The sequence below is a fragment of the Geotrypetes seraphini genome, chromosome 3 (genome assembly GCF_902459505.1).
Source record: "Geotrypetes seraphini chromosome 3, aGeoSer1.1, whole genome shotgun sequence".
In the NCBI taxonomy this organism is placed as follows: Eukaryota; Metazoa; Chordata; class Amphibia; order Gymnophiona; family Dermophiidae; genus Geotrypetes; species Geotrypetes seraphini.
Genome location: NC_047086.1, coordinates 23,654,145 through 23,681,861, shown reverse-complemented (window position 1 = coordinate 23,681,861; position 27,717 = coordinate 23,654,145). Strand labels below are relative to the sequence as shown.

Sequence of the window (27,717 nt, the reverse complement as noted above, 5' to 3'; positions counted from 1 at the left end):
CATATACAAGAGATTCCTTGATAGAACATTATTATTCCAAGCAGGCAAATGGAATAAATGTTTAACCAACTTTATTTCAAATGCACTTTCCTGTCAAACTTTCAGGCAATCAGTTAATACCTATCTCTTTGATAAATTTCTCCTGACCCCATTCTTGCCTTGATGTATCTTTTAAAAATACCTCCAAATAAATATAATTAATCTTAACATGCTATGTAATTTCAAATATTTTTTTGTAATGTTGCTGTCTGTATACAGCCTCTTCCTCTGTAAACCGCTCTGAACTGTTTGTGGTATTGCGGTATATAAAAATAAAGTTATTATTATTAATGTTGAAAAAAGTGGTAGATGCAAGAGTAACATTAAGAAAAGATAGTGGAGATGATGGGGATAAAACCAGTGATAGAATGAAAAAAAACCGCATTGGATAAAAAGAGGATCCCAATTTAGAAAGAGAATGGAATTAAAGCAAAACTTAAATAACTTTAAACAGGGCACAAATTAGCAGGTAGACTTCTGACTGTCTTGTTGGATAGAATGAATGACCTATACAAGTCTCTATAGTTAGATATTTTCATGGCTATTTCCTTGATTTTCTTTGCTCTTACCTATGGTGTATATATTTTTAATTTCCTAATGGGTTGGAGTATTGAGATTAAGCATCATATTTCTGCTTCTCAATGGCCACGAATTTGGTCTTGGAGAATGAGATGTACAGTGTCAGCATCTATGAGACAAACTTGGTTCTTTTTATTACATAGAGCTTTTTGGACCCCAGTTCGTTTACAAAAGTTGGATAGCTTTAAATCTAATAGATGCTGGCACTGTAATCTAGAAGTGGGGACATTGGATCATCTAATTTTTTATTGCCCCTGCATTAGGAATTTTTGGAATTCAATTTGGTCTCAAATAAATTGCTTATTGGAAAATCATGTGGAAATATCATAAGATACTGTTCTGTTCGGTATGTCTATGAGGAAAAAAAGTCAATTATCAGCACATAACAATAAGCTTTTGATGATAATGACGGGTTATGCCATGCAACATATTACTAACAACTGGAAAAATTATAGTAATCTCAATTATATGTTTTGGTGGAATTCCCTGTGTCATATTTACAAGATGGAAAGAGCAATTGCAAAACAGAAAGGAAGTTATAAAATTTTTTTAAAGATATGGAGACAGATGGTTGATTTTTGTAGTGAATAGGCATCATTTTTCTTTGATAATATACATAGGGGGGTGGGGGATTGGAAGATAAGATGTAGCAAAATTGAAATTTTGAAGGAATATGATAGTTTTAATGATTGTATAGAAAGATGGGAGGGGGGAGGGTTTTTAATTAATTTACATATTAAGAATATAATGTATGATGTTCAAGTGTTATATGATAGTATTTCATGTTGTTCTTTTTGTGCACTTGGTGTAAGTTTGAAAAAGAATAAAGAAATTTAAAAAAAAAATTTCCTAATGGGTTATGCTTTTACTGGTTTCCATGAATTTGTTGGGGGATGTTAGACAAGGTCTTAAAGTAAATAATTGTCTAGCAATAAGAAATAAATTAGGCCGTTCAGCTACAGGCCTCTTCAGGTTCACTGATCCTTCTGCCTACAAGTAGAGGGTAAATAAGATTGCAGTCATACTGAAAGCTGAAGAGATGACCTGGGAAATATTGCTGTATTCTGTATTTAATTTGGTTTTGTTTTATTTCTTAGCCAGAAAAAGCAACTGAGCCAGCCTCTCAATTGGTTCCATTCCTTCAGAAATTTGCGGAGCCTAAAAGTAAAAAGCCATCTGTAAGCAGAATTTGTTATTTTCAATGTTTTTAAATTTGCTGATGAATCTTGATCCATTTTTACCTTGTCAAGAACATAAGAATAGCTTTACTGGGTCAGATCAATGCTCCATTTAGCCCAGTAGCCCGTCTTCACGCTGGCCAGTCCAAGTCACTAGTACCTGGCAAAAACCCATATAGTAGCAACATTGCATGCTACCGATCCAAGACAAGCAGTGGCTTCCCCCATGTCTGTCTCAACATCAAACTATGGACTTTTCCTCCAGGAACTTGTCCAAAACTTTTTTAAAACCAGCTACGTTAACTGCTCTTACCACAGTCTCTGGCAGCGCGTTCCAGAGCTTTAACTATTCTCTGAGTGATAAAATATTTTCCCCTATTACTTTTAAAAGTATTTCCCTGTAACTTCAAGTGTTCCCTATTTCTTGTCATTTTTGATGGAGTAAAAATATCGATCCACCTGAACCCATTCTGCTCCACTCAGGATTTTGTAGACTTCAGTCGCGTCTCCCTCAGCTGGCTAAGGGGTTCCTTTCACCTCTGCAGGTACTGAAGCTGGAGCTGAAGGAAATCAGAGCCCAGCAGGACCTTCTGTTCCGATTCATGAATTTTCTGAAACAGGAGGGAGCTGTGCACTTATTGCAGTTTTGTCTGTCAGTCGGTAAGATAGAATGGTTATCAGTGTTTTTATTAAATGCAGTAGCTGCAGTGTACACAATTGTGTGCAACTATAATTCACATTGTTAAAGTATACTAAACTAAACTAAACTAAACCTTAAGTTTATATACCACATCATCTCCACAGAAGTGGAGCTCGACATGGTTTACAGGAATTAATATAGAAAGGAACTCCAATGTAAAGGAGAAGGGCTTAGTAAAAAGAAAGAAAGAGGGGACTTAGTATAATGGAGAGGGAGGGAGTAGTTACATTTTAGCAAAAATGTCTGAGCATCTAGTCTTAGTTTCAGCGCAGGGATGTTTGATGTGTTGCTGAAATCTCGAAATGGGTAGTTGGAAGTAGAGCTGAAATATTTGGCAGATTTCACAGGCAGGGTTACCAGATTTTAAATTAGTAAAATCTGGACCCCCCCTAGACCCACCCCCAGGTCTGCCCTGTTACACCCTAGTCCCGCCCCGATCCTGCCCTATCCCTGACCCAGCGCCCTGCCCCCCTCCCCCTTCCTGTCCCGATTTTGACTGAAGCTTTTCAAAACCCGGACAAAGTGCCAGGTTTTGAAAAGCCATCTGGAGGTCAGTGCTCTAATAAGAACATAAGAATTGCCGCTGCTGGGTCAGACCAGTGGGCCATCGTGCCCAGCAGTCCGCTCCCGCAGCGGCCCTTAGGTCAAAGACCATGCCCTAACTGAGACTAGCCTTACCTGCGTATGTTCTGGTTCAGCAGGAACTTGTCTAACTTTGTCTTGAATCCCCGGAGGGTGTTTTCCCCTATGACAGCCTCCGGAAGAGCGTTCCAGTTTTCTACCACTCTCTGGGTGAAGAAGAACTTCCTTATGCTTGTACGGAATCTATCCCCTTTCAACTTTAGAGAGTGCCCTCTCGTTCTCCCTACCTTGGAGAGGGTGAACAACCTGTCCTTATCTACTAAGTCTATTCCCTTCAGTATCTTGAACATTTCAATCATGACCCTCTCAATCTCCTCTGTTCTAGGGAGAAAAGGCCCTGTTTCTCTAATCTTTCGCTGTACGGCAACTCCTCCAACCCCTTAACCATCTTAGTCGCTCTTCTCTGGACCCTTTCAAGTAGTACTATGTCCTTCTTCATGTACGGTGACCAGTGCTGGACGCAGTACTCCAGGTGAGGGCACACCATGGCTCGGTACAGCGGCATGATAACCTTCTCTGATCTGTTCATGATCCCTTTCTTAATTATTCCTAGCATTCTGTTCGTCCTTTTTGCCGCAGCCGCACATTGCGCGGACGGCTTCATCGACCTGCCGGCCAGCACTCCCAAGTCTCTTTCCTGGGGGGGGTCTTTCCAAGTACCGCACCAGACATCCTGTATTCGTCTATAAGATTTTTGTTACCGACATGCATCACCTTACACTTATCCACGTTGAACCTCATTTGCCATGTCGCGGCCCATTTCTCAAGCGTGTTTATGTCATGTTGCAGAAGTTCGTAATCCTCCTGCGTCTTTACTACTCTGAATAACTTAGTATCGTCTGCAAATTTAATCACCTCACTCATCGTACCAATTTCCAGATCGTTTATAAATATGTTGAAGAGCACGGATCCAAGCACCAAACCCTGCGGCACTCCACTGGTGACGCTTTTCAGGTCCTAGTATTGTCCATTTACCCCCACTCTCTTTCCTTGTGGTACACTAAGAGTTTCATGGTAGTGAGCTTGCCTGTCCCTCACTATTGAAAATGTGCTAGTGTGGCAGCACCACCTACTGGCAGGATTGTAGGTGGAGGGCTCCCACTCAGTTCAGAGAAGGGGTTCTTCACGCAGTCCCCAGGATACACCAAGCCAGTCTGGTTTCTGAGGTATCCACAATGAATATGTGGTAGTGAAGGCCCATTTTGTATAGAACGTAGAGATTGAAATTGAAATGTCCAGGACATGTCTGTCTGTCTGTCCAAATTAGATTGTAAGCTCTACTGAGCAGGGACTGTCGATTGCTTGTTAAACGTACAGTGCTGTGTATACCTTTCAGCGCTATAGAAATTATAAATAGCAGTAGTAATATTTAAATGCACTTTAGACCAGGGTGTGCTAGGTGCAGCCCACCTGGCCTTAGGATGGGGGCCCTATTGAGATTTTTAGCAAAACAAACAAAATTTCCCCTCTTTAGAACACAAGATTTTGAAGCTTTGGTGGATATAAAATCAAAATGTTAAGAGGTGCGCATTTATTTTATTTATTTACACCCACCTCCCCCACTTTATGAAACCATAGTGCAGTTTTTAGCACCAGCCAGGTTGGTAACAGCTCCAACACTCATAGGAATTCTATGAATGTCGGAGCTGTTGCCATCATGACCAGCACTAAAATGCTAGCACGGTTTGTAAAGGGGGTGGGGGGAGTTATTTATTTATTTATAAAAAATAAATAAATAAATAAATAAATAAATATATATATATATATATATATATATATATATATATATATATATATATATATATATCCCGTCCTCTCCAAAGAGCTCAGAGTGGGCTAAAAGGTAACATACATAATAATTAAACGTGATACAGACAATTTTATGAGTTTAAATCATGCTATAATAGGCTAAAATATTCATACCTGGATTTGTGATTGTGACCTGTTGTTGGATACTAAGGATCTGATTCTATAAAGGGCGCCTAAGTCATGCCTAAAGTTAGGCGTACTTTAGGTTTCCAATCTAAGTGGTTAATGAGACAATTAAGGGTCTTAACAAGTGATAATTGGTACTTAGGCATCCAAAGGATGTAGACACCATTTTGTAGATGCAGCCACAATTTCACGGACATCCATGTTTAAAACTCGGGCCTAACTCAATAGGCGTGGGCATGGAATGGGCATGGTTTGGGCAATGATTCAATTTGGGCATCCTTCAATTCATTTACATAACACTGAGCGGCATAGGGCATCCATAGCATGCCTGTATTGTAGGCGACTGAAAACCAGGGGCTAGATTCACAAAACAAACGATAGTGTACCGATCGGTTTGCGACCCCCTTTACGACCAGATTTCCCTCCGGCCCGATTCACTAACCGCTCCTGCGATCCGCTTCCAATCCGTGCATGCAAATGAGGGGAAACATATGCAAAGTAGACAGGGACGTGATTCACCAATGACATTTTTAAAACCAACTGGGCTGGCCGATCAACCCAAGAAGCGACTGCTGGGTTCCAGTCGCAAACGACTTTCCGACTCTCCATTTCCATTGAAGCCCTGCTCTTCCCCGGATCTCTCCTGCCTGCTCTGCCCCGAATCACCGCCCCCGGATCTCTCCTGCCCTTCCCCGCCCTGCGAGCCCGTGGTTTTAACCCATGGGTTTAAAGCGGGTTAAAACCACAGGCTCATTGGGCTAAAAAGTAAAGTTTAAAAAAAAAAAAAAAAAAAAGTCACTACTCAGATGGGCATGCGCAGATTATGTACAGATGCTGTGCGCATGCGTCGGGATCCCACACCAGCAATCCATGCCGGTAGATGCGGGTGTTCCTCCGATCGCCCCATCTGCATATTGGAGTTTGAAGAATCCATCGGACCTGTCCGGATCGGAACGGACACGGATGGATCAGTCCCAATTGGGCAGGTTTGTGAATCTGGCACCAGGTCTTTTTACCTTAGTTTGGGCTTCAAATAGATCCGAGTTCTATGGACAGAACTTAGGCACTCTTTGGACATTCTTAATGCAATCTGCTAAATAGCTCTCTGGGATGTATTTTTGCTTTAAGCTCAAAATACATTAAATAAGGAACAATATAAACAGGGCACATCAAAACAGATATATTGCATGCATTTTCTGGGCAAACAGCAATGTTATTTGCTAATTAGAGGAAAAGGTCCATTAACTGAAGCACAGCACATGAAAAACATAGCTTTAGTTTTCTTGCTAAAAAGCTACCCTTTTTTTCTGACTAAACAGTGCTCCAGTCAGCTCATTCTTGAAAGCAAATAAAGCATATAACAAAAATATATAGATTACATACGTAACTTCATTTGCAAAAGGTTAAAAACAGAAAAAAACAAATACAGACCTTAGCATGGCTTTTACTTCATTGCAAATGGAGGTTTGTAGCTGCACAATGGTGACCTCATTGTGAGATCATCAAGGTGCACCTGCAAGGTAGAATGCCACAATTAAAATATGTGCTGGGGTGCTGGAAGATGAGCACAGGGCTTTTACTTATTGAGCAAAAGCAGCTTCCAGGCAGGTGTCTCTGACTGCCCTGTGATATGATAGCTTAGAGATCTGCTAACATTCTTTCCTTTCCTTCCCTTCCCAGAAGAGTTCAATGATAGAATTTTGCAGCCAGAATTGACGGAGGAAGAAATGATACCTCTCCACAAAGAAGTAAAGAAAATTTTCCATACTTATTGTCTAGATGAAAGCATTGACAAAATACGATTTGATCCTTTCATTGTGGAAGAGATTGAAAGAAGTAAGTATCTGGTTTAAAAAATAACATTTTGATAATGGATTAGGATACTTTTTTTCATTAGGTAGTCTTAAAAAGAAAATTGAAAGTGGTCATAAATGTTCAGTGAACAATATTGTTTGATATCAGACTTCCTTGTAACGGATCAACCGATGTACAGTTTGAGAGTGCTCTCTATGTAAGTAGCAATATAAGAAAATATTTTAAAGGATTTGATGGTCTACATTTTGGGTGATGGGAGGAATTATAGGCCAGGATGGCACTGCAGATAAAACACAGTTTCAGGAAGCTGCAAAATTGTACAGCTAGTTCCAGGTCACTCCTGTTGATAATGCAACAGACATTGGAGGCTTTGGGAGTCTGAATGGTTGAAGAGAGGGTTGTGGCCTTGCCAGGGTCAGTGCAATTTCCGCAAACTAAAATATGGATGAGGTGTCGGTCAGTCCTTTGCAGGAGAGTCAATGTGCTGACTCTGGTTGCCATTGAGTACCATCACTGAAGGGGTTCTACTACAGCATTCTCCCCATGGGAATTGGAAGATTTGTAAGATGGATTACAGCATCAAGCTGATAATTTGAATGAAGAGCCAGAGAAGAGAGAAGATGCTCCAGTCTTCTTATCAATCTGATAAGAAAATAGGAGGTTGTGACTATGGAATCACTTTGGGAAGCCATGAAAGTTTTGGACTCTTGCTATTTGCCTGGTAGTTAAGAAAAGCTTGGATACTTCAGCTGGGTCAGCAGTCTTTAAGAGTGGACCATTCACAGGTACATAAGAATTGCCGTTGCTGGGTCAGACCAGTGGTCCATTGTGCACAGCAGTCCGCTCACACAGCGGCCCTCTGGTCAAAGACCAGCGCCCTAACTGAGACTAGCCCTACCTGCGCACGTTCCGGTTCAGCAGGAACTTGTCTAACTTTGTCTTGAATCCCTGGAGGGTGTTTTCCCCTATGACACTCCGGAAGAGCGTTCCAGTTTTCCACCACTCTGGGTGAAAAAGAACTTCCTTACGTTCGTACAGAATCTATCCCCTTTCAACTTTAGAGAGTGCCCTCTCATTCTCCCACCTTGGAGAGGGTGAACAACCTGTCCTTATCTACTAAGTCTATACCCTTCAGTACCTTGAATGTTTTGATCATGTTCCCTCTCAATCTCCTCTGCTCGAGGGAGACGAGGCTCAGTTTCTCTAGTCTTTCGCTGTACGGCAACTCCCCCAGCTCCTTAACCATCTTAGTTGCTCTTCTTTGGACCCTTTTGAGTAGTACCGTGTCCTTCTTCATGTACGGTGACCACTGCTGGACGCAGTACTCCAGGTGAGGACGCACCATGGCCCGTTACAGCGGCATGATAACCTTGTCCGATCTGTTCGTGATCCCCTTCTTTATCATTCCTAGTATTCTGTTCGCCCTTTTCGCCACCGCCGCACATTGCGTGGACGGCTTCATCGACTTATCGATCAGAACTCCCAAGTCTCTTTCCTAGGAGGTCTTTCCAAGTACCGCCCCGGACATCCTGTATTCGTGCTTGAGATTTTTGTTACCGACATGCATCACTTTTCACTTATCCATGTTGAACCTCATCTGCCATGTCGATGCTCATTCCTCGAGCTTGATTATGTCACGTTGTAGATCTTCGCAATCCCCCTGCGTCTTCACTACTCTGAATAACTTTGTATCATCCGCAAATTTAATCACCTCGCTCGTCGTACCTATGTCCAGATCGTTTATAAAGATGTTGAAGAGCACGGGTCCAAGCACCGAGCCCTGCGACACCCCACTTGTGACGCTCTTGCAGTCCGAGTAATGTCCATTTATCTCCACTCTCTGTTTCCTATTCTCCAGCCAGTTTTTTATCTACGTGAATATTTCACCCTCGATTCCATGACTCGCAATTTTCCGAGTAGTCGTTTATGCGGAACCTTGTCGAACACCTTCTGAAAATCCAGATATACAATGTCGACCGGGTTGCCTTTGTCTATCTGCTTGTTTACTCCCTCAAAGAAATGCAGCAAGTTTATCAAACAAGATCTGCCTTTGCTGAAACCGTACTGGCTGGCCCTCATCAGACCGTGCCCATCAAGGTGATTAATGATGCGGTCTTTTATCATTGCCTCTACCATTTTTCCTGGTACCGATGTCAGACTTACCGGTCTGTAGTTTCCCGGGTCTCCCCTCAAACCTTTTTTGAAGATCGGCGTAACATTCGCCACCTTCCAGTCCCCTGGAATCTTTCCCGATTTGATGGACAGATTGGCTATTAGCTGAAGCAGTTCAGCTATAGTCCCTTTCAGTTCCTTGATGACCCTCGGATGGATACCATCTGGTCCCGGGGGATTTATCGCTCTTAAGCCTATCAATCTGCCTGCATACCTCTTCTAGACTGACTGTTAACCCTGTTAGTTTCCCATTTTCGCTTCCAGCATATAGCCTGATGGGTTCCGGTATGTTGTATATATTCTCTTCAGTAAATACAGACACAAAAAATGTGTTCAGTCTGTTGGCGATTGCTTTGTCCTCCTTTAGCACTTCCTTTATTCCTTGGTCATCCAACGGTCCCACCGCTTCCTTCGCAGGTTGTTTCCCTTTAATATATCGAAAGTATAAAATCATTGCTATGTAATTAATTCACAGTATGTTCTAAAGCTCTTCACACTTGTACATTTTTTTCATTCTGTCTGAATAACAGTTCAAAATACTTTATTTTTTATGTTTTATATTATAAATTTTCAAATACATTCAAGATAATTCTTGATAGACAGAAATATTGTTCCTTGCTGAGAAAACTAAATACATATCAAGCTAAACAAGTAAATTACTAATAGCAGGGATCAATATACCACAAAGAAGAGCAAGAAAAGAAATTGTAACCAGTAAGTGAGAGATTTTTTTTAAACTAGTACAAATAAGGAAAATTAAGGCAAGCAGAGGTACTGAACCAAACTTCTCAAATAGACATTATTTTGCCAAAATTATGTTACAGGAATTTTATGGATGTTAGGTTCTTGCCCAGCAATAGCTAAGAAGGAAAATTTAAATTGGTAATTTAAAGAGTGGGTAGGTTGGGCAGATTGGATGGACCATTCAGGTCTTTATATGCTGTCATCTACTATGTTACTATGTTTGGGAGCCATTGGCTAATTTTTGTAAGGAATGATAACTGATTTTATTTCATTGACCTGTAAACGTACACATCCAGGGTGGGTGGGAGGGAGGGGGAAGGGAGTTGTACTGGAATTTGATTAAAGGAATTTATGAATAGTTTCTTGAAGGTTTTTATTTTATTTGAATTTTAGGTGGGAGGGTGGGGGTAAATATAATTGTACATTAATGTATGAAAAGTTTATTGTGCTTTTCTTGTAATATTATATGTATATGAATTACTTGTTGCACAATTGTAGTTTAAAATTCAATAAAGATATTAAAAAAAAAAGATGGAGTAGAAGCTGTCACAACTCTAGGAGATTTTCTCACTTCTAGAAAATTCTTAAACTGTTCTGGGTCTAGGAGAACATATGATTTCGACTCAAGTTTAACAAAACATTTACATGGAACCTGAAGGACAAATGTCCCTCCTAAGGCCAACATCTCAGATTTTAAAGGAGTGGAGTGGCTCTACAGAGGTCAGGAAATATCTGCACCTTTTTGTACGATAAATTCTACATCTTTTAAAATACAGTCACAAGAGCCAATTTATCTCTGGCTTTAAGACAAAGGAGGTAATCAAAGTGACTCTGGTCACCACTGGGCTAGATCCTTCTAGAAAACCAGAGAAATCAAAACTATCCATTGAGCTCCTTTTTTTTTTTTTTTTTTTTTTTGCGACCTTAAGAGACTTCCCTCTCCAGTCAACATAATAAATCCATGTGATAGGTGGTAAAGACTCTTTAGGTACCTGTAATATTTCCATTATATATTTCTTTAGCACAAAACCTAAGAAGATTACACTAATCACATTCACAAATCCAGAATAAAACAACAATAGTACATCTTTACCATTACATTACATTAGGGATTTCTATTCCACCATTACCTCACGGTTTAAGGCGAATTACAAAAGAGTTATAGAAGGTGGATTACAGAAGATTCACTACTGGAAATAAATGGTAACCAGTCCCTTAACCACAGAAAGTCACAGAAAAACACGGACTGGAATATACTTGGTCATGGAATGAAGCCCTCAGTAACCTGTAATTGCTAAAAAAACAGCAATCTGATACAGGTAGGCACTTTTTCATTCATTGGGCTTCAAACCGTATTTTTTGAATATTTTTCAATGCTTTTAAAACTTATTGGTTTGCTATTAGTATATATGCAAACTCTTATCTAGCGACACTTATCTTTTCCGATGTGTCGCTTATCAGCTGTGCTCGAACTATCGGCCCGACGGGACCCGTTTCGCCACTCTGGCTTCTTCTGGGGTCAATGTAGATGACGCCATCTTTTTGATCTGTAAAGCCAGGTTACGCTGTGAGCGCTCGACTACATTGACCCCAGAAGAAGCCAGAGTGGCGAAACGGGTCCCATCGGGCCGATAGTTCGAGCACAGCTGATAAGCGACACATCGGAAAAGATAAGTGTCGCTAGATAAGAGTTTGCATATATACTAATAGCAAACCAATAAGTTTTAAAAGCATTGAAAAATATTCAAAAAAATACGGTTTGAAGCCCAATGAATGAAAAAGTGCCTACCTGTATCAGATTGCTGTTTTTTTAGCAATTACAGGTTACTGAGGGCTTCATTCCATGACCAAGTATATTCCAGTCCGTGTTTTTCTGTGACTTTCTGTGGATTACAGAAGATGTCTGGTCATTTACAGGGAGAATAAAGAGTAGTGTAGGTTGTTTCTGGGGGTTGGGGAGTTAGTGGGGGGAGAGAAGGAGACTTGTGGTGTTAGGTCTTTTTCATGAATTTCTTCAACAAGTTTTGTAGGGGTCGCTATCAGTAGATTGGAGATTTGGTTGTCAAGTTTTGCTGCTTGAGTGGCCTGGCAGAAAACTAAAATAAACATCCTCTAGTCCAGTGGTTCCCAACCCTGTCCTGGAGGACCACTAGGCCAATCGGGTTTTCAGGCTAGCTCTAATGAATATGCATGAAGCAGATTTGCATGCCTTCCACTTCCATTATATGCAAATCTCTCTCATGCATATTCATTAGGGCTAGCCTGAAAACTCGATTGGCCTAGTGGTCCTCCAGGACAGGGTTGGGAACCACTGCTCTAGTCTAAAAGAATGTTCTAACAAATAAATATATTTTCAGAGAACCATTCAGGGCATTCCATAACCGAGGATCAGCCACAGAAATCGCTGCCATCCATGTTTTGTATTTTTTTTAAAATACTGTACCTCATGTGTATGCTCAAGCGATAACCTCATTGTTGATTGTGAGCACAAGGAACGATTTGGTAAATATTTCCTTAAAACTTCCATTAGATATGGTGCTTCTCCATATATCACATGATATATAACTGTCAAAATTTTGTATTCAATACGAAACATAACAGCAACCAGTGTAGCTGTTTCAACACTGGAGGCAGATGATAATAACGAGAAGCACCAGTTAGAGAATGACATGGTGGCTGTTACCCGTGGCTAGCCGTGGGTAACCTGCCGAAACGATGAGGGAAGGTTTTGGGGAAGATTTGGGGGGCTTGCCATATAGTGTTCAGGAGTTATGGTTGGATGTGTACCTGTCACTTTTAATGTGAAGTTCACAGCAGTGCCCCACTGCTCTGCTGGCAGGTCTGTGTGACCAATCCATTATAAATGCTGGCCCCTCCTATAAATGGCTTGTTTTGGATGTTTTTAATTCGGATGTTCTTTTTTGATAATGGCAAAATAAAATTAGACATCTAGCTGGGCCATTTTTGGAAAAAAAAAAGATGTTTCTGGGTTTGAAAATGTACATTCCAAGTTGATTAAAAAATTTGGATAAAATGCTAATCATAACTTCTAAGTGTTTTACATTAAAAATGGGGGAAACCATCAAGAGACAAACTAAAACAATGCAAATAAAAACAAACTATATAACAAACCAAACATGTCATGTTCTCAGCATCAAAATGCCTAGATTATATAAAGAAAACAGAATTTTAATGGATACATGGAAAACATTACAATATGTCAACAATTTAACACCCATCCCAATACATAAATCAACAAATCAGACTATATGGCTTAACTCCAAGATTCAAATTGGCGGATTTAAGGTCATCTGGAAGCATTGGATGATAGCAGGAATACGTAGAGGATGTTATAACTAATGGTAAGCTGCTTGATTTTTCACAGTTGCAGCATAAATTTGGACTTAACAATTCACAAAGTTTTAGATGGCTGCAACTAAAGCAGGCCATTCAGGTGGGGTTCCCTGAATGGAAAAATTTAAATAATCAGTATGGCTTGGAATTCATGTTTTCAAGTGGACTTCCTGGGATACCAGGCCACACAATGGTATAAATTGTTAGCTGAATTTGCAAATAAGAAACCAAAAATTGGTCTTAGGGACATCTGGAGTATTGAGATTAAGCACCAAATTTCTGCGTCTCAATGGCCACGAATTTGGACTTGGAGGATGAGATGTACAATGTCGGCATCTATGAGACAAACATGTTTTTTTCTGTTACACAGAGTATTCTGGACCCCTATTCATTTACAAAAGTTGGATAGCTCTAAGTCAAATAGATGTTGGCATTGTCATCTCAAAGTAGGGACATTAGATCATTTATTGTTCTACTGTCCTTTTATTATGGCATTTTGGAAATCAATATGGGGCCAAATTAATTGTTTGTTGGAAAATCCAGTGGCATTGTCCTATGATACTATATTATTTGGCATGATTATGAGGGCTAAAAGCCAAATATCATCTAAGAACAACAGGCTTTTGTTAATAATGACAGGAGTCGCCATACAACAAATTACAAGCAATTGGAAGAATTGTAAAAGGTTTAACTATAGCTTTTGGTGGAATTCACTGTGTCATATGTATAAAATGGAAAAGACATTGGCCATTCAGAAAGGGAATTTTTTTTTTTTTAAGTTCAATTTCTTTATTGAATATTTGAAGGTTACAAAAGGCAGTATAAGTTGTTCTAGTTTGCTCTCAGAAAGGGAATTTTAAGAGGTTTCAGGAAATTTGAGAGCCATTAGCAAAATATTGTGACGTTTAAATAGTGTTTTCCCCTTAAAATTTGCACATCCGGGTGGGGGGAGGCGGGGGGGATGCAATTTTGAATAACTGATATGGGGTGATAATAGATATTTTATGTATGGACATTGTGATTGATTAGGGGGGAGGAGGATTTAATTCTGAAATGGATATTACAATAATATTAAGCATAAAATGTATTTATTGTTACACTTATTGTAAGTATTGAAATTAATAAAGAATTGGGAAAAAAACCCCAAATCAAACAGACACGACGTATAATGAAACAAAAGGAAAAAGGGGAGAATTGCAATATTTAGAGAAAAGAAGACATTAAAGGTAAGAGCCGAGGGGGTGGGGGAGAACAGAATGCTAAGTGGACCAGATCAGCTTTCGTAAGCGTCTTTAAAAAGAAAGCATTTTAAATTTCCTTTGAATTTTTCTAGATTACTTTCTGCCCATTGTCTCCACCTGATTTTTGTATATTTTCAAAATATCCAAAGTCAGACCAAATTCCCATTTTATCAAACCGCTTTGGGGTTTTTATCGCCGGCTGCTGGGGTAAAGGCGCCAACGCTCATAGGAATTCTATGAGCATTGGAGCTTTTACCATAGTGGCTGGCGATAAAAATTAACCCTAACATGGCTTGCGAAAAGGGGGCCCAAATTAGGAGAGTAATAGAAAACATGGCATTTTACTGTATAATTATGTTTTTGAATGTTTGGTTTTTTTGTAACATTTTCTGTAAAAAGCTTTGTCTCTCTGATCTCGAGCCGTCTGGATTCTCATGGTCTGGATTTCTGCCATCTTGATTTTCAGACTTATTCGGGGAAATCCGTATCTCTGGTTTCCCTAGGTTTTTGCATCCATCTAATGTTTTTTTTTAATGCGCACTCCCATGTTGACAAGTTAGGGTTTTTTTTAAGTCAAGGTCAATGCCTTTTATTGAGTACAGGTATTGGTAGTTCATTTAATCAACCATCCAGTGTCTTCCAAAAGCATTCAGGTAGAAAAATGAAAGAAACTTTGAGTTCCTCCGAACAGGAGCTTGAGAGAGAAAAATGGACAGAAACTAGGATCGGTCACATTTTTACATTTTATCTTGCTTCTGCAATATGTGGTTAAAAATTGGCATGTACCCATTTTGTTGACTTTATTTAAACTTCTGTTTATATATAGATAGTTGATAAAGCTACAGTTGCAGATGCCATGACCTAGCTGACAAATTCCCTTCTCTTGTATAGTTGCAGAAGGTCCATACAGTGATGTGATAAAACTTCAGACCATGCGGTGCCTGTTTGAAGCGTATGAATATGTCCTCTCTCTCCTGGAGAACGTATTCACTCCTATGTTTTCTCACAGTGATGAGGTGAGTTGTCGGAGAAAACGGGATAAAAGGGTTGTGGCCACCTTGAATAAAATGGCAAAAACCTTTTAATTGACTTTTTAAACATTTTGTTCAGAAGGTGGCAATGATTTATCTGCTATAAGAAGTGCCCAAGTTGAGTTGAATGGAACATCTGCGAAGTATAATCTTGCACAGTGGAGTTCACAGATGCTTGTTTGTTCTACTTCTTATAGGGGAACCTCTCTTTAATTGGCTCGGTTGTTTTTCCTGCTCCATACCTCAAATCTGCACCATGATACAGTATTTCATTTACTACTACCTCATGATTATTCCTTCCAGCTAACTTAATTCGGTTATTGTAGTGACAATACTCAGAGCTTTCAGGCGCTGGGTATGTCACCACTGTGGGTAGCCCCCCCAAAATAAAAAATAAAATGCCTCTGTGAGGATCAGCTTGAACACTGATATAACCTAAGATTTTGTAATGCACTGGGTGCGGAAGAAAGTTAATAGCTGATCATTGTGCAGATTTTGTCTTTTATTACATAAGTTATACGAGGACACACGACATATAATATGTTCATATAATGATTCAAAATGTTATGTGATCGTGGCACTGAGGTACCCCCCTCTTCAAACCCAGCATACACCCAAAAAGAAGGAGAAAAAGCCTCAGACTAATGTAGCAGAATAGGACCAAAAAGCACAAATCAAAACGACTTTCAATACTTTTACTGGCAGAAAAACTCCCTCGGAACAGCTCAGGTTTAGAAAAGGGCAAATTCACCCGGAGGCACGTTCAAGGACTTAGCTGACAAAAGACGACTTGAGCTCTAATGCTGTTATGTCTTCTCCAATCTTCGGCTCATCAGGGGAACAAACAATACAGCCTTGAAAAATGCAGCCACGCTGAGACCAGCCCCAGAACAAAGGAAACGGACAAGAGCACTTAAAGCCCTCCCTCCAACACAGACCTCACTTCTGGTCCGAATCAACCAATCAGCACTCAGCTCAGCTCTTATCAAATACAACTGATTGGAGAAAATCAAAACATCAAAAAAGAAAAAGCAACAATGTAAATGATTTCCACCTTAAAAAAAAATGCTTGCCACTCCACCCTCTGATTAAGACCCAATGGCCACACTGTTTGTAAAGAAAATATCAAACGTTGTTCAGTTTGGTAAAGTTTTTTCTTCATGTCTCCCCTGCACAACGGAGGAACCAAGGAGTCTATCACTGCACATTTAAAATCTTCAAATCTTTCTTGCTTGCAATGCTTTAAGACATCCACTACATTTTAATGAGAAATGTTGTGCTTGTGTTCCGAAAGCCAAGTTTCAAAGGCTCTAGATTTGGCCAATGTAGCATAGCTGACAGGGGCATATCAAAATATACACCACCCATCCAGAGGCACATGTGGTGGATCTCTTCAATGTATCTTTCCTTTGGTAAGGAATTTCAATCACCATCCCTTCAACATCACATCACACACTGATTGCATTTATAGTGACCCGCAGGCCCCCTGTATCAGTCCATATATCAGCTTTGCACAATTTGTCAATCAGGTTCCAGTCCCTGCTATAAGCCACCATGCACGGTACATCTTTCAATTTGTGGTGCTTTTGTATAATTGGCTAATATTTCTTAACACTCTGGTTAATAACCAAGGACATCTGAGAAAAACGAAGCACACAAACCACAGACTGTTCCTGCTCCTGTTGTCTCCTGTATGTCAACAACTGTTCCCTGCGGTTATAGCGAGCTCTTTTCTCCGCTTTCTTCACAATTCTTCTGTGATAACCCCGCTCCATGAACCTGCATGTCAATATTTTTGCTTGCATGTTATACTCTTGAACAGTATTACAAATTCTTCTGTAACGAAAAACAGCCACAGGAAGGCTATTTTTCAAAGCCCCCGGGTGCATGCTGGAATAATGGAGCAAAGAATTACGGTCTGGTATTTTTTATTTTTTTTTTTTTTTGTGAAAACTGTAATGCAAAAACCTTGATCTCACCAATTGATTTTCACATCCAAGAAATGCAGTTCAGTAGCATGGTAAGTAATGTCAAATTTAATTGAAAAATGGCAAGTGTTCAAAAAATTCACAAAGTCCAAAAGGCTATGTTCAGTGTCATCCCAAATGAAAAAAATGTCATCTATAAACCTGCACCACTTTCGCATTTTTGAATCCTGGGACAGTATATATCCATTTCTGTTCAAAGCTAGCCATGAACAGATTGGCTATGGTGCGAATGCAGCCCCCATAGCCACTCCTCCTCGTTGCTGGTAAAATTTACCATCAAAAATAAAGTAATTCCACTTCATGGCAATCTCTGTTAAATCAAGCAAAAATGAAGTGGGTACCAGCATAGGACGTTCCCTGGATTCCAAATACTCCTGTAACACCTCCAAGGCTTCATCCTGCGGGATACAAGTATACAGTGGTTTGACATGTAAGGACATTAAAAAGCCTGTGGGCCTTTCGGCAGTACATGTAGATAACATCCACAGAAAATGTGTAGTGTCCTCCAGATAAGAAGGAATGGAGAGAAGGAAGGGTTTGAGGAAGGTGTCTTTTATTACATAAAAAATCAAAAAAAGAAACGTACTGTATGTTGGTTTAACAGAAGAACCTCATTCACACCCAATCATAACTCCACAGACGAAAAAGTTCAAATAATAAAAGTCGTTTATGCGATTCAATGCCCATGTGACCTTTTATATATGGGCTTTAACAGTCAGACTTACCGAACATAAAAGTTGCTTAAATACCCGCAAAACATCGGCCCCTATAATAATAATAATTTATTGTTTATATACCGCCAAAGTAGTTCGATGCGGTTTACAATAAAGAAGAGCTGGACATTCAGCAAAAAAACCCAAAGTCTTTGAGTACATGAATATTTGTACAGAATAAGGTTACATTGTAGGGGCGGGTTTACAATAAGAAGTGGGTCGAGGCGGTTTACAGTAAGAAGGGCTGGTCATACAGCGTGGGGTAAGCAGTGAAGACTTTAGGAATCCTTGGTCACAAATCGGTTGACCAAGGATTCCTAAAGTCTTCACTGCTTACCCCACGCTGTATGACCAGCCCTTCTTACTGTAAACCGCCTCGACCCACTTCTTATTGTAAACCCGCCCCTACAATGATAGCTCATTATATAGAACAATAGCATATTTTTTCCAATTTAAGTGGTTGGGTGATTGAAAAGTTAACACCGTCATTAAGAAGAGGTGATATTAGAAAAATGTTATGGCGAAAAGAACAACGGTGGATTAATCGCCTGCAAACTTTAGACCCGTTGAGTCTTAACACTGTCTATGAATGGCAACCGTTGTATTAAGCTTAAAGATCGAGCTCTCCACATTCCTCACCTCTTGATAATGGATATTTGTAAGTACAGATTTTCTATGATATCCTCTGTGCGGAAATCTGTTTCATTTTTTAAGGAAGCTGTCTAGTTTGTTTGACAGCTTGTATCTAGCATGTCACGTTACGTGATGACGTTATGATGCCCAGCTCCTTCCCTTTTTTTTTTTTTTAGAACGAGTTGGGCGCGTCTCGGTCTCGCAGCCATTTTATAGAAGGCCATCGCTGCTGGAGGAGATTCTTGAACATTTTGAGGAAAGCAATGCTGGACTAATTATAGTGATTTTTTTCCCCCTGATGCAGCCCTGCTTGGGGCGAAACAGAAGTACTTTCTGTCATTGTGCCCGATCCCATCTGATCTCTAAAGCCAACCAGGATAGGGCCTGCTTAGTACCTGGATGGGTGACCACCTGGGAACACCAGGTGAAAGGGATCATTAGGGAACGCATCCTTTTGCTTTAAGGCATCAGATGAGAAGCTTACCTGAATGAAGAGAAATGTTCCTAGAGATAAGTTTTGCTCTATCCTACACAGGTTTCACATGCTTTGAATTTGAATTTATGAACTAATGTTTCACCTCTAGTTGTAGCCATTACAATTTTGTTTTACACAAAATTTACCTCTTTATTTACATGAAAGTGATATATATTCAACAGAAGAAGAAGAATTTATGAAAGTAATTTAAATAATTGATAAAATGAAAGATTGATTATAAGAAAATATATTTATGTAGAGTTTTTTTTCGGACCAGTGATGAAACGAGAGGCTTAGGGTACTGTGTAGTCCCGGCCAGTCGTGGATGAGGTCCGTTTTTCATATTCACTATTATTATTTGAACTTTTTTGTCTGTGGAGTTATGATTGGGTGTGAATGAAGTTCTTCTGTTAAACCAACATACAGTACGTTTCTTTTTTTGATTTTTTTAGCTAATACGACTGTAACCTTTTTATTTGGTCTTTTATTACATACCATTTGTGCTCAAGGAGTGCTGCAATCTAGATTAACAAATATAGATTAAAGTAACAGAAAAGAATCCCTAAACAGCTTGGACCCTCTTAACATATCCCGAAAAACGGGTTAGATATAAAATCATTAAGTTACTGGGAGATAGGGTTAGACTTGTATACATGTAGTTGTGGAATATGTAGATCGACACACATGTGATTTAAAAAAATAGTCCTGTGAGGATTCCTTTCTTCTCTCTTTGCTTTTATTAAGATCCTCAAGGACCTCATATCTCTGGAAACTTTCATGAGGATCAGATAGAAAATAGATGTACAGCAGTATTGTTAGGGACAACAAGTCTGCATGTTTTTTAATAACATTTGAATACTGAAAAAAATTCCGTTTTGTGATCGGCTCAAACTTGTTCATTTAATTAAAAAAAAATTTTTGTCAATTGGACTTTTAGATTTTAATGATGTCCCAAATAAAATCAAATCATATGACAGTGGAATAGAGACACCTAAAACAAAATTAATTTTACCCCAAATTGATTTCCATAAATTAAGTATCAAGATGACAGTGCCAGCCATCTATTCGATTTTTGTGTTATCCAGTTTTTGCAGTCTGATTAGAGTCCAAAATATTCTATATAATAGAAAAACAAGGATAAAGATAGACTTCTTCTTATAATGACTGGGGTGGCCATACAACTAATCACAAGAAATTTGAAAAATTGGGATAGACTGAATTTTACTTTATCCCAGGACAAGCAGGCAGGTATTCTCACTAGTGGGTGATGTCATCCGACAGAGCCCCGATACGGACATCTTGCAAGCATGTCTTGCTTGAAGAAACTCAGAAGTTTCGAGATGCCCGCACCGCGCATGCGCCAGTGCCTTCCCGCCTGATGGTCCGGGCGTGTCTCCTCAGTTCTTTTTCTTCCGCGGAGCTGAGAAGTCTATCTTCAATTTGCGCCCATTTAATCTCTTTTTTTGCCTTCTATTTTGCCGCGGGTTGAGTTCTTTTGGCTCTCCTGTGCATTTATTTCTTTCTTTGATTTCTTTTTTCAAAAAAAAAAAAAATTTTCCTTCCGATACCGGGTCGGCCGCGTGGCTGGGGCCCCGCGCCTTCGACCTTGCGGCGGAGCTTTTCCGGCCTATGTCCCGGCCGATTACTGGTTTCAAAAAGTGTAGCAAGTGCCAGCGCGCGATTTCGTTCACGGACCCTTATCGACGCTGCTTACAGTGTCTGGGACCGGATCACTTCCCGAAATCGTGCCGGCCTTGCTCCACTCTGACGGCGCGAGCGTTTAAGCGCCGCTGTCTATTATGGGAGTCCATGTTCAAGATGGAAGCTTCATCGGATCCTGCAGCTTCGACATCGACGGGTGCTTCGACTCCTTCAGCGAAGCCCTCTGCCTCCCCGGCTGCTTCGGGCCTCCTGAAACCGGCATCGTTCACACCGGTTTCGGCCCCGGCTTCGGCGCCGGAGCCTTCCTCCGTCTCCTCGGAGCAGGTATCGACCCCTACAGTTCCACCGGTGGTGCTCAAGGTGCCGAAGACTGGCAAGCAGAAGCACGCAGCACCGAAGGAGCGCGGAGACTGTGCGGAAGGGCCCCCTTTTGGTGCGGATCCCTCCATATCGGCTTCGTTGCGGTCCCTTCTGGAGGCTCAGTTCGTGGAGCTCATGCAGACCATGGGGCCTCGACTGATTGCCACCATCCAGGGTGACCTCCCAGCTTCGGCTTCGAGGGGCGGACCGCCCCCTCCTCCTCGCCGCACGACCTCGTTGCTCGGCGAGGAGGAGCGGCGAGCGGTGTCCGGGTCCTCGAGGAGGTCCTCCGTTAGTGCTGTGCCTCCTTTGGAACCGATTCCCTCGAGGAGGGCCTCCCTTAGTGATATGCCTCCCTTGGAGCTCATCCCCTCGAGGAAAGCCTCGTTTAGTGACTTGCCTCCCTTGGAACCGATTACTCCGCCCCATGACTCAGTGTCACCTTCGGGGCCACCCAGTCCTGGGCATAGCAGGAAGCAGGACGAGTTCTTCCGAACCCCCTATCAAGCCTGGGCGGCGTCAGGGGAGGCACCGACTCTTCCGCCTCTGCGATCGACGGCATCGAGTCCGATCTGCTCCTTGGAGGCGTCTGACCCAGTTTCTCACAGACGGGCTCGATCCCCTTCCAGGCATCGATCCAGACATTCTTCGAAGCATTCCTCTCGGCACTCGACCGTCTCGCCTCAGAAGAAATTGCCTCGGTTGGGGTATGCTGCTTCAACTGGGTCTCCTCCTCCGGACCCGCAGTCGAAGGACCCCGAGGTTTTCTACTCGTCCTGTTGCTCGCAGGCCTCTCTGGAGCTTGAAGCCTCTTCTTCTTCTAGTCCGTCTCGCAGACCGGCGACGGCGGACCAACTGTCCTTTTCATCGTTCCTCAGGCAGATGGCAGATGACATGGACATTACTCTCGATGCTGGGTCTCGATATTCCAAGGAGTACCTCGATACCATGCACTTGCCTCGTCCTCCGGCAGAGTCCTTGCAGCTTCCCCTGCACAAGCTCCTCGACCAGACCTTCATGCGATACTTCGCGTCTCCTTACTCTATCCCTGCGGTCCCTAGCAAATTGGATGCGCGGTACCGCATGGTGCATCATAAAGGCTTCGAGGGTCCTCAGCTTTCTCACCAGTCCCTCCTGGTCGAATCCTCGCTCAAGCGGTCTCATCCTGGCCAGGTCTATGCTTCAGTGCCTCCGGGCCGCGAGGGCAGAACCATGGATAAGTTTGGTCGACGCATCTATCAGAATTCGATGATGGCGTCTCGAGTCCTGAATTACAATTTCCACTTTGCAGCCTACTTGGAATTTTTTCTACCTGTGCTTCGGAAGTTCACACCATACATCGAGTCCCAGGCTAGGTTTGAGTTTGAGGAAGTGGTTGCTTCGCTGTCCCAACTTCGGCTTCAGTTAATGCAATCTGCCTATGATGCGTTCGAGCTCTCAGCCCGAGCGGCGGCCTGCTCGGTGGCGATGCGCCGGTTGGCCTGGTTGCGAACCATTGATATGGACCCGAATCTTCAGGACCGCCTGGCGAACGTCCCGTGTGCTGGGGCGGATCTTTTTGACGAATCCATCGAGACTGTCACGAAGAAGTTGTCTGACCACGAAAAGTCCTTCCAATCTATCCTTCGGCCGAAGCCTAAGCCTCAGCAGTCTCGACCTTCTTGTCCGCCGTTGATTTATCAGAGGCGTTATCAGTCGAGGCAAACTCCACCTGCGAGGCAACCGGCGAAGCGTCAGCCTCCCCAGAAGGGTCAGCCTAAGTCTCAGTCGCCTGCTGTCCCTAAGACCACTCAGCCTTTTTGACTGTCTCGTTGAGGGCATAACCAACCTCGTTCTGCCTCCCCCCTGTTTTTCCCATCGGAGGGTGCCTCCATCATTTTTATCATCGCTGGGAGGCCATAACAACCGACCTCTGGGTCCTTACTATCATCAAGGAAGGATACTCTCTTCATTTCCATCGGGTCCCTCCGGACCACCCTCCAAGAGAGTATCCTTCCAACTTGACTCAGACCGCCCTTCTTCTTCAGGAAGCTCAGGCTGTGCTCCGGCTTCGTGCCGTGGAGCCGGTTCCGACGGACCAACTGAACCAGGGGTCTTACTCCCGGTACTTCCTTGTTCCGAAGAAGACGGGCGACCTGCGACCCATTTTGGACCTCAGGGTCCTCAACAAATTCCTAGTCAAAGAGAGGTTTTGCATGCTGACACTTGCTTCTCTCTACCCCCTCCTCGAGCAGAACGACTGGTTATGCTCTCTGGATCTCAAGGAGGCCTACACTCATATTCCCATTCATCCGGCCTCTCGCAAGTTCCTCAGATTTCGGGTGGGACATCTCCATCTGCAGTATCGAGTGCTTCCATTCAGCCTGTCTTCGTCCCCCAGAGTCTTCACCAAATGTCTGGTGGTGGTGGCCGCGGCCCTCCGGAACCAAGGTCTTCAGGTATTCCCCTACCTCGACGACTGGCTGATCAAGGCTCCCTCGGCCTCAGGGGTCCTCTCAGCGACCCTGTCAACGATTTTGTTCCTGCAGAGTTTGGGATTCGAGATCAACTTTCCCAAGTCTCATCTACAGCCGACCCAGTCTCTTCCCTTCATCGGGGCTGTCCTGGATACCGTACGTCTCAGAGCATTCCTTCCTTCTCAGCGCATGGATGCTCTTCTTCATCTCTGCCAGTCTGTGTCTTCTCGCCAGACCATCTCAGCGAGACACATGATGGTCCTCCTGGGCCACATGGCCTCTACAGTTCATGTGACGCCGTTTGCCAGACTCCACCTCAGAATTCCTCAGTGGACCCTGGCATCTCAGTGGACTCAGGTGTCGGATCCGTTGACTCGACACATCACAGTCACTCCTGCTCTTCGGCAGTCTCTGCTCTGGTGGATGACCTCTTCGAATCTATCCAGAGGTTTGCTGTTTCATTCTCCTCCCCACCAGAAGGTTCTCACAACCGATTCCTCGACCTATGCCTGGGGAGCGCATCTGGATGGGCTTCGCACTCAGGGATTCTGGACCTGTGCGGACCGACTCCCATCAAATCAATCTTCTGGAGCTCAGAGCCATCTTCAATGCTCTTCAAGCTTTTCAACATCTGCTTCACGACATGGTGGTCCTCATTCGCACCGACAATCAGGTCGCCATGTATTATGTCAACAAGCAAGGGGGCACGGGCTCGGCCTCCCTCTGCCAGGAAGCTCTCAGAGTCTGGGATTGGGCGGTTCGCCACAATACCTTCCTCAAAGCTGTCTACATTCAGGGGAGGGACAATGTCTTGGCGGACAAACTGAGTCGTCTTCTCAAGCCTCACGAATGGACACTCCACTCCAAGCCCCTTCATCAGATCTTTGCTCAGTGGGGAACGCCTCAGATAGACCTCTTTGCGGCTCCCCACAATTTCAAGCTGCCTCAGTTTTGCTCCAGGATCTACGCTCCTCATCGCCTCGAGGCAGATGCTTTTCTGCTGGATTGGGGGAATCGCTTTCTGTATGCGTTTCCGCCATTCCCTCTCATTCAAAAGACGCTAGTCAAACTGAAGTCCGAACATGCCACCATGATTCTGATAGCTCCTCAGTGGCCCAGGCAACCTTGGTTCTCCCTTCTACTTCAACTCAGCAGCAGGGAACCGTACCTACTTCCAGTGTTTCCTTCACTGCTTACTCAGCATCAGGGGTCTCTGCTTCATCCCAACCTGCAGTCTCTCCACCTGACAGCTTGGTTCTTCTCAACGTAACTCCGCACCAGTTTTCCCAGGCGGTGAGGGATGTCTTGGAGGCTTCCAGGAAGCCTGCTACTCGTCAAAGCTACTCCCAAAAATGGACTAGATTTTCTTCATGGTGTATTTCCAATTCTAAGGAGCCTCAGCGATCCTCCCTATCTTTTACATCTGTCTCAATCTGGTCTCAAGTCGACATCTATACGAGTCCACCTGGGTGCTATTGCGGCTTTCCATCAGCCTCTACAAGGGAAACCTCTCTCTTCTCATCCTGTGGTTTCCAGATTTATGAAAGGACTTTTTCATGTCAATCCTCCTCTCAAACCGCCTCCAGTGGTTTGGGATCTAAATGTTGTCCTTTCTCAGCTTATGAAACCTCCTTTTGAGCCTCTGAGCAAGGCTCCACTAAAGTTTCTCACTTGGAAAGTGGTTTTTCTGGTGGCCCTCACATCTGCTCGCAGGGTCAGTGAGCTTCAGGCCTTGGTGGCAGACCCACCTTTCACAATATTCCATCATGACAAGGTGGTCCTCCGCACTCACCCGAAATTCCTGCCTAAAGTGGTCTCTGAATTTCACCTCAACCAATCCATTGTGCTTCCAGTGTTCTTTCCAAAGCCTCATTCTCATCCTGGAGAATCAGCTCTTCACACTCTGGACTGTAAACGTGCTTTGGCTTTCTACTTGGATCGCACCAAACCACACAGAACTGCTCCTCAACTTTTCGTCTCCTTTGATCCAAACAAGTTGGGACGACCTGTATCGAAGCGCACCATCTCCAACTGGATGGCGGCTTGTATCTCTTTCTGCTATGCCCAGGCTGGATTACCCCTTCCCTGTAAGGTCACAGCACATAGGGTCAGAGCAATGGCAGCCTCTGTAGCCTTCCTCAGATCGACACCGATTGAGGAGATTTGTAGGGCTGCCACTTGGTCCTCGGTTCATACGTTCACCTCTCATTATTGTCTGGATACTTTCTCCAGACGCGATGGGCAGTTTGGCCAAACTGTGTTACAAAATTTGTTCTCCTAAGTTGCCAACTCTCCCTCCATCCCATTGAGGTTAGCTTGGAGGTCACCCACTAGTGAGAATACCTGCCTGCTTGTCCTGGGATAAAGCAGTGTTACTTACCGTAACAGTTGTTATCCAGGGACAGCAGGCAACTATTCTCACGTCCCACCCACCTCCCCTGGGTTGGCTTCTCTGCTAGCTACCTGAACTGAGGAGACACGCCCGGACCATCAGGCGGGAAGGCGCATGCGCGGTGCAGGCATCTCGAAACTTCTGAGTTTCTTCAATCAAGACATGCTTGCAAGATGTCCGTATCGGGGCTCTGTCGGATGACATCACCCACTAGTGAGAATAGCTGCCTGCTGTCCCTGGATAACAACTGTTACGGTAAGTAACATTGCTTTTTGGTGGGAAACACTTTGTTTATACTACCATTATGAAAGAATGTTAGCAGAGCAATCTGGGCAAATTAAGAAATTCAATGAAATTTGGAGTCCATTGGAGTCATTTGTTAAACATCTTAATGATAAAGTTTTCACCTACCAGATTTGATTTTGGTTCCATGCACATCCAGGAAGGGAGGAGGGGAAGGGATGGGTAAAATCTTACAGTAAATTGCAAGTATGTAAGTGCTGTTTTTTTGAATTATTGAATGTATATGTGTTACGCTATTTATATGTTTAATAAAATCAATAAAGATTTTTTAAAAATAATAATAAAATTTTTTTTAATATTCCTCCTTATCCTAGGACAAGCAGGCAGTATATTTTCACATGTGGGTGGTGATGTCCATGGAGCCCGGTGCAGACAGTGCAAAAGTATACTGTCACTTTAAACTTTTTCAAGCCTTGAGACTGTCCATACTGCGTGTGCACCGGTGCCTTATCACCTGACGTCAGCTCACAGGACCATCTGTTTTCAGTTTTCTGCTGAGCTGAGAAGCTGTGTTTTTTTTGGAGTCAGTCAAAAAATATGTCAAATTTGGGTTTTTTTGTGCTTTCCCAGTATTGTTTTTGTCATATTTTAACTTTCTTTTCATTTTTTTTTTTTCTTTCCTGGTATAAAAAATTTTGTTTTGGGGCCTCTGCCCTGACCAAGCCTATTTTCAGGACGGGAGCATTGATTCTTTTTCAGGTATGAACTTTCTCAATCTCCCTGATCCATTGAGTCCTTCGATCTTGAGTCGGTGGTCTTTCCTTTCATGTCTAAGCCTTCAAGTGATTTAAAGCGGTGCACTCGGTGCAGCAGGACCATTTTAGTCACTGACACACATAATTGGTATCTTCAATGTCTTTGCTCTGCTTTCCATCCAGATTCTTGTAAGCACTGTGTGACACTCCAGAAAAGATCACTAAAGGTTAGACAGCTCCAATTTTAAAGACTTTTTCCACCCACATTGGAAGCATCGACAAAAGCAACATCGAGGATGTCTGCTACCTCCGATGGAGATGCCCAAAGACCATCTCCAGTGTCACAGCCGGCACTGACATCGACAGGCCAGTCAATGTCGGCATCCTCATTGGTACCATCAGAGACATCCAGAAAAAAAAAGCTAAGAAGAATAAGCATGCCTCAGCGTCGCAAGTGTCCACACCATCCAAATCTAGTCTTGGGCAATACCATGCAACATTTTCCCGAAAGCAGTCTATCTTACAGGGAAAAACAGATTATCTTAGCAGACAAGTTGAGCAGAATCCTACACTTTCACGAGTGGTCGCTCAATTCAACTGTGCTATGATG

The 27,717-nt window shown here is 42.7% G+C and overlaps 1 protein-coding gene across 3 annotated transcripts in view; it reads left to right on the top strand.

The window, feature by feature from the left end:
* SNX14 (sorting nexin 14) overlaps positions 1–27,717 on the top strand; it is a 212,339-nt gene that overhangs the window by 57,082 nt on the left and 127,540 nt on the right. For 2 of the 3 annotated variants that reach the window (XM_033937245.1, XM_033937244.1), the window contains exons 11-14: positions 1,716–1,796; positions 2,342–2,456; positions 6,754–6,909; positions 15,291–15,415. In XM_033937245.1, the coding sequence (XP_033793136.1) occupies positions 1,716–1,796; positions 2,342–2,456; positions 6,754–6,909; positions 15,291–15,415 (477 nt within the window). The remainder of the gene's footprint in view (positions 1–1,715; positions 1,797–2,341; positions 2,457–6,753; positions 6,910–15,290; positions 15,416–27,717) is intronic. The other variant, XM_033937246.1, reaches the window with a different exon arrangement.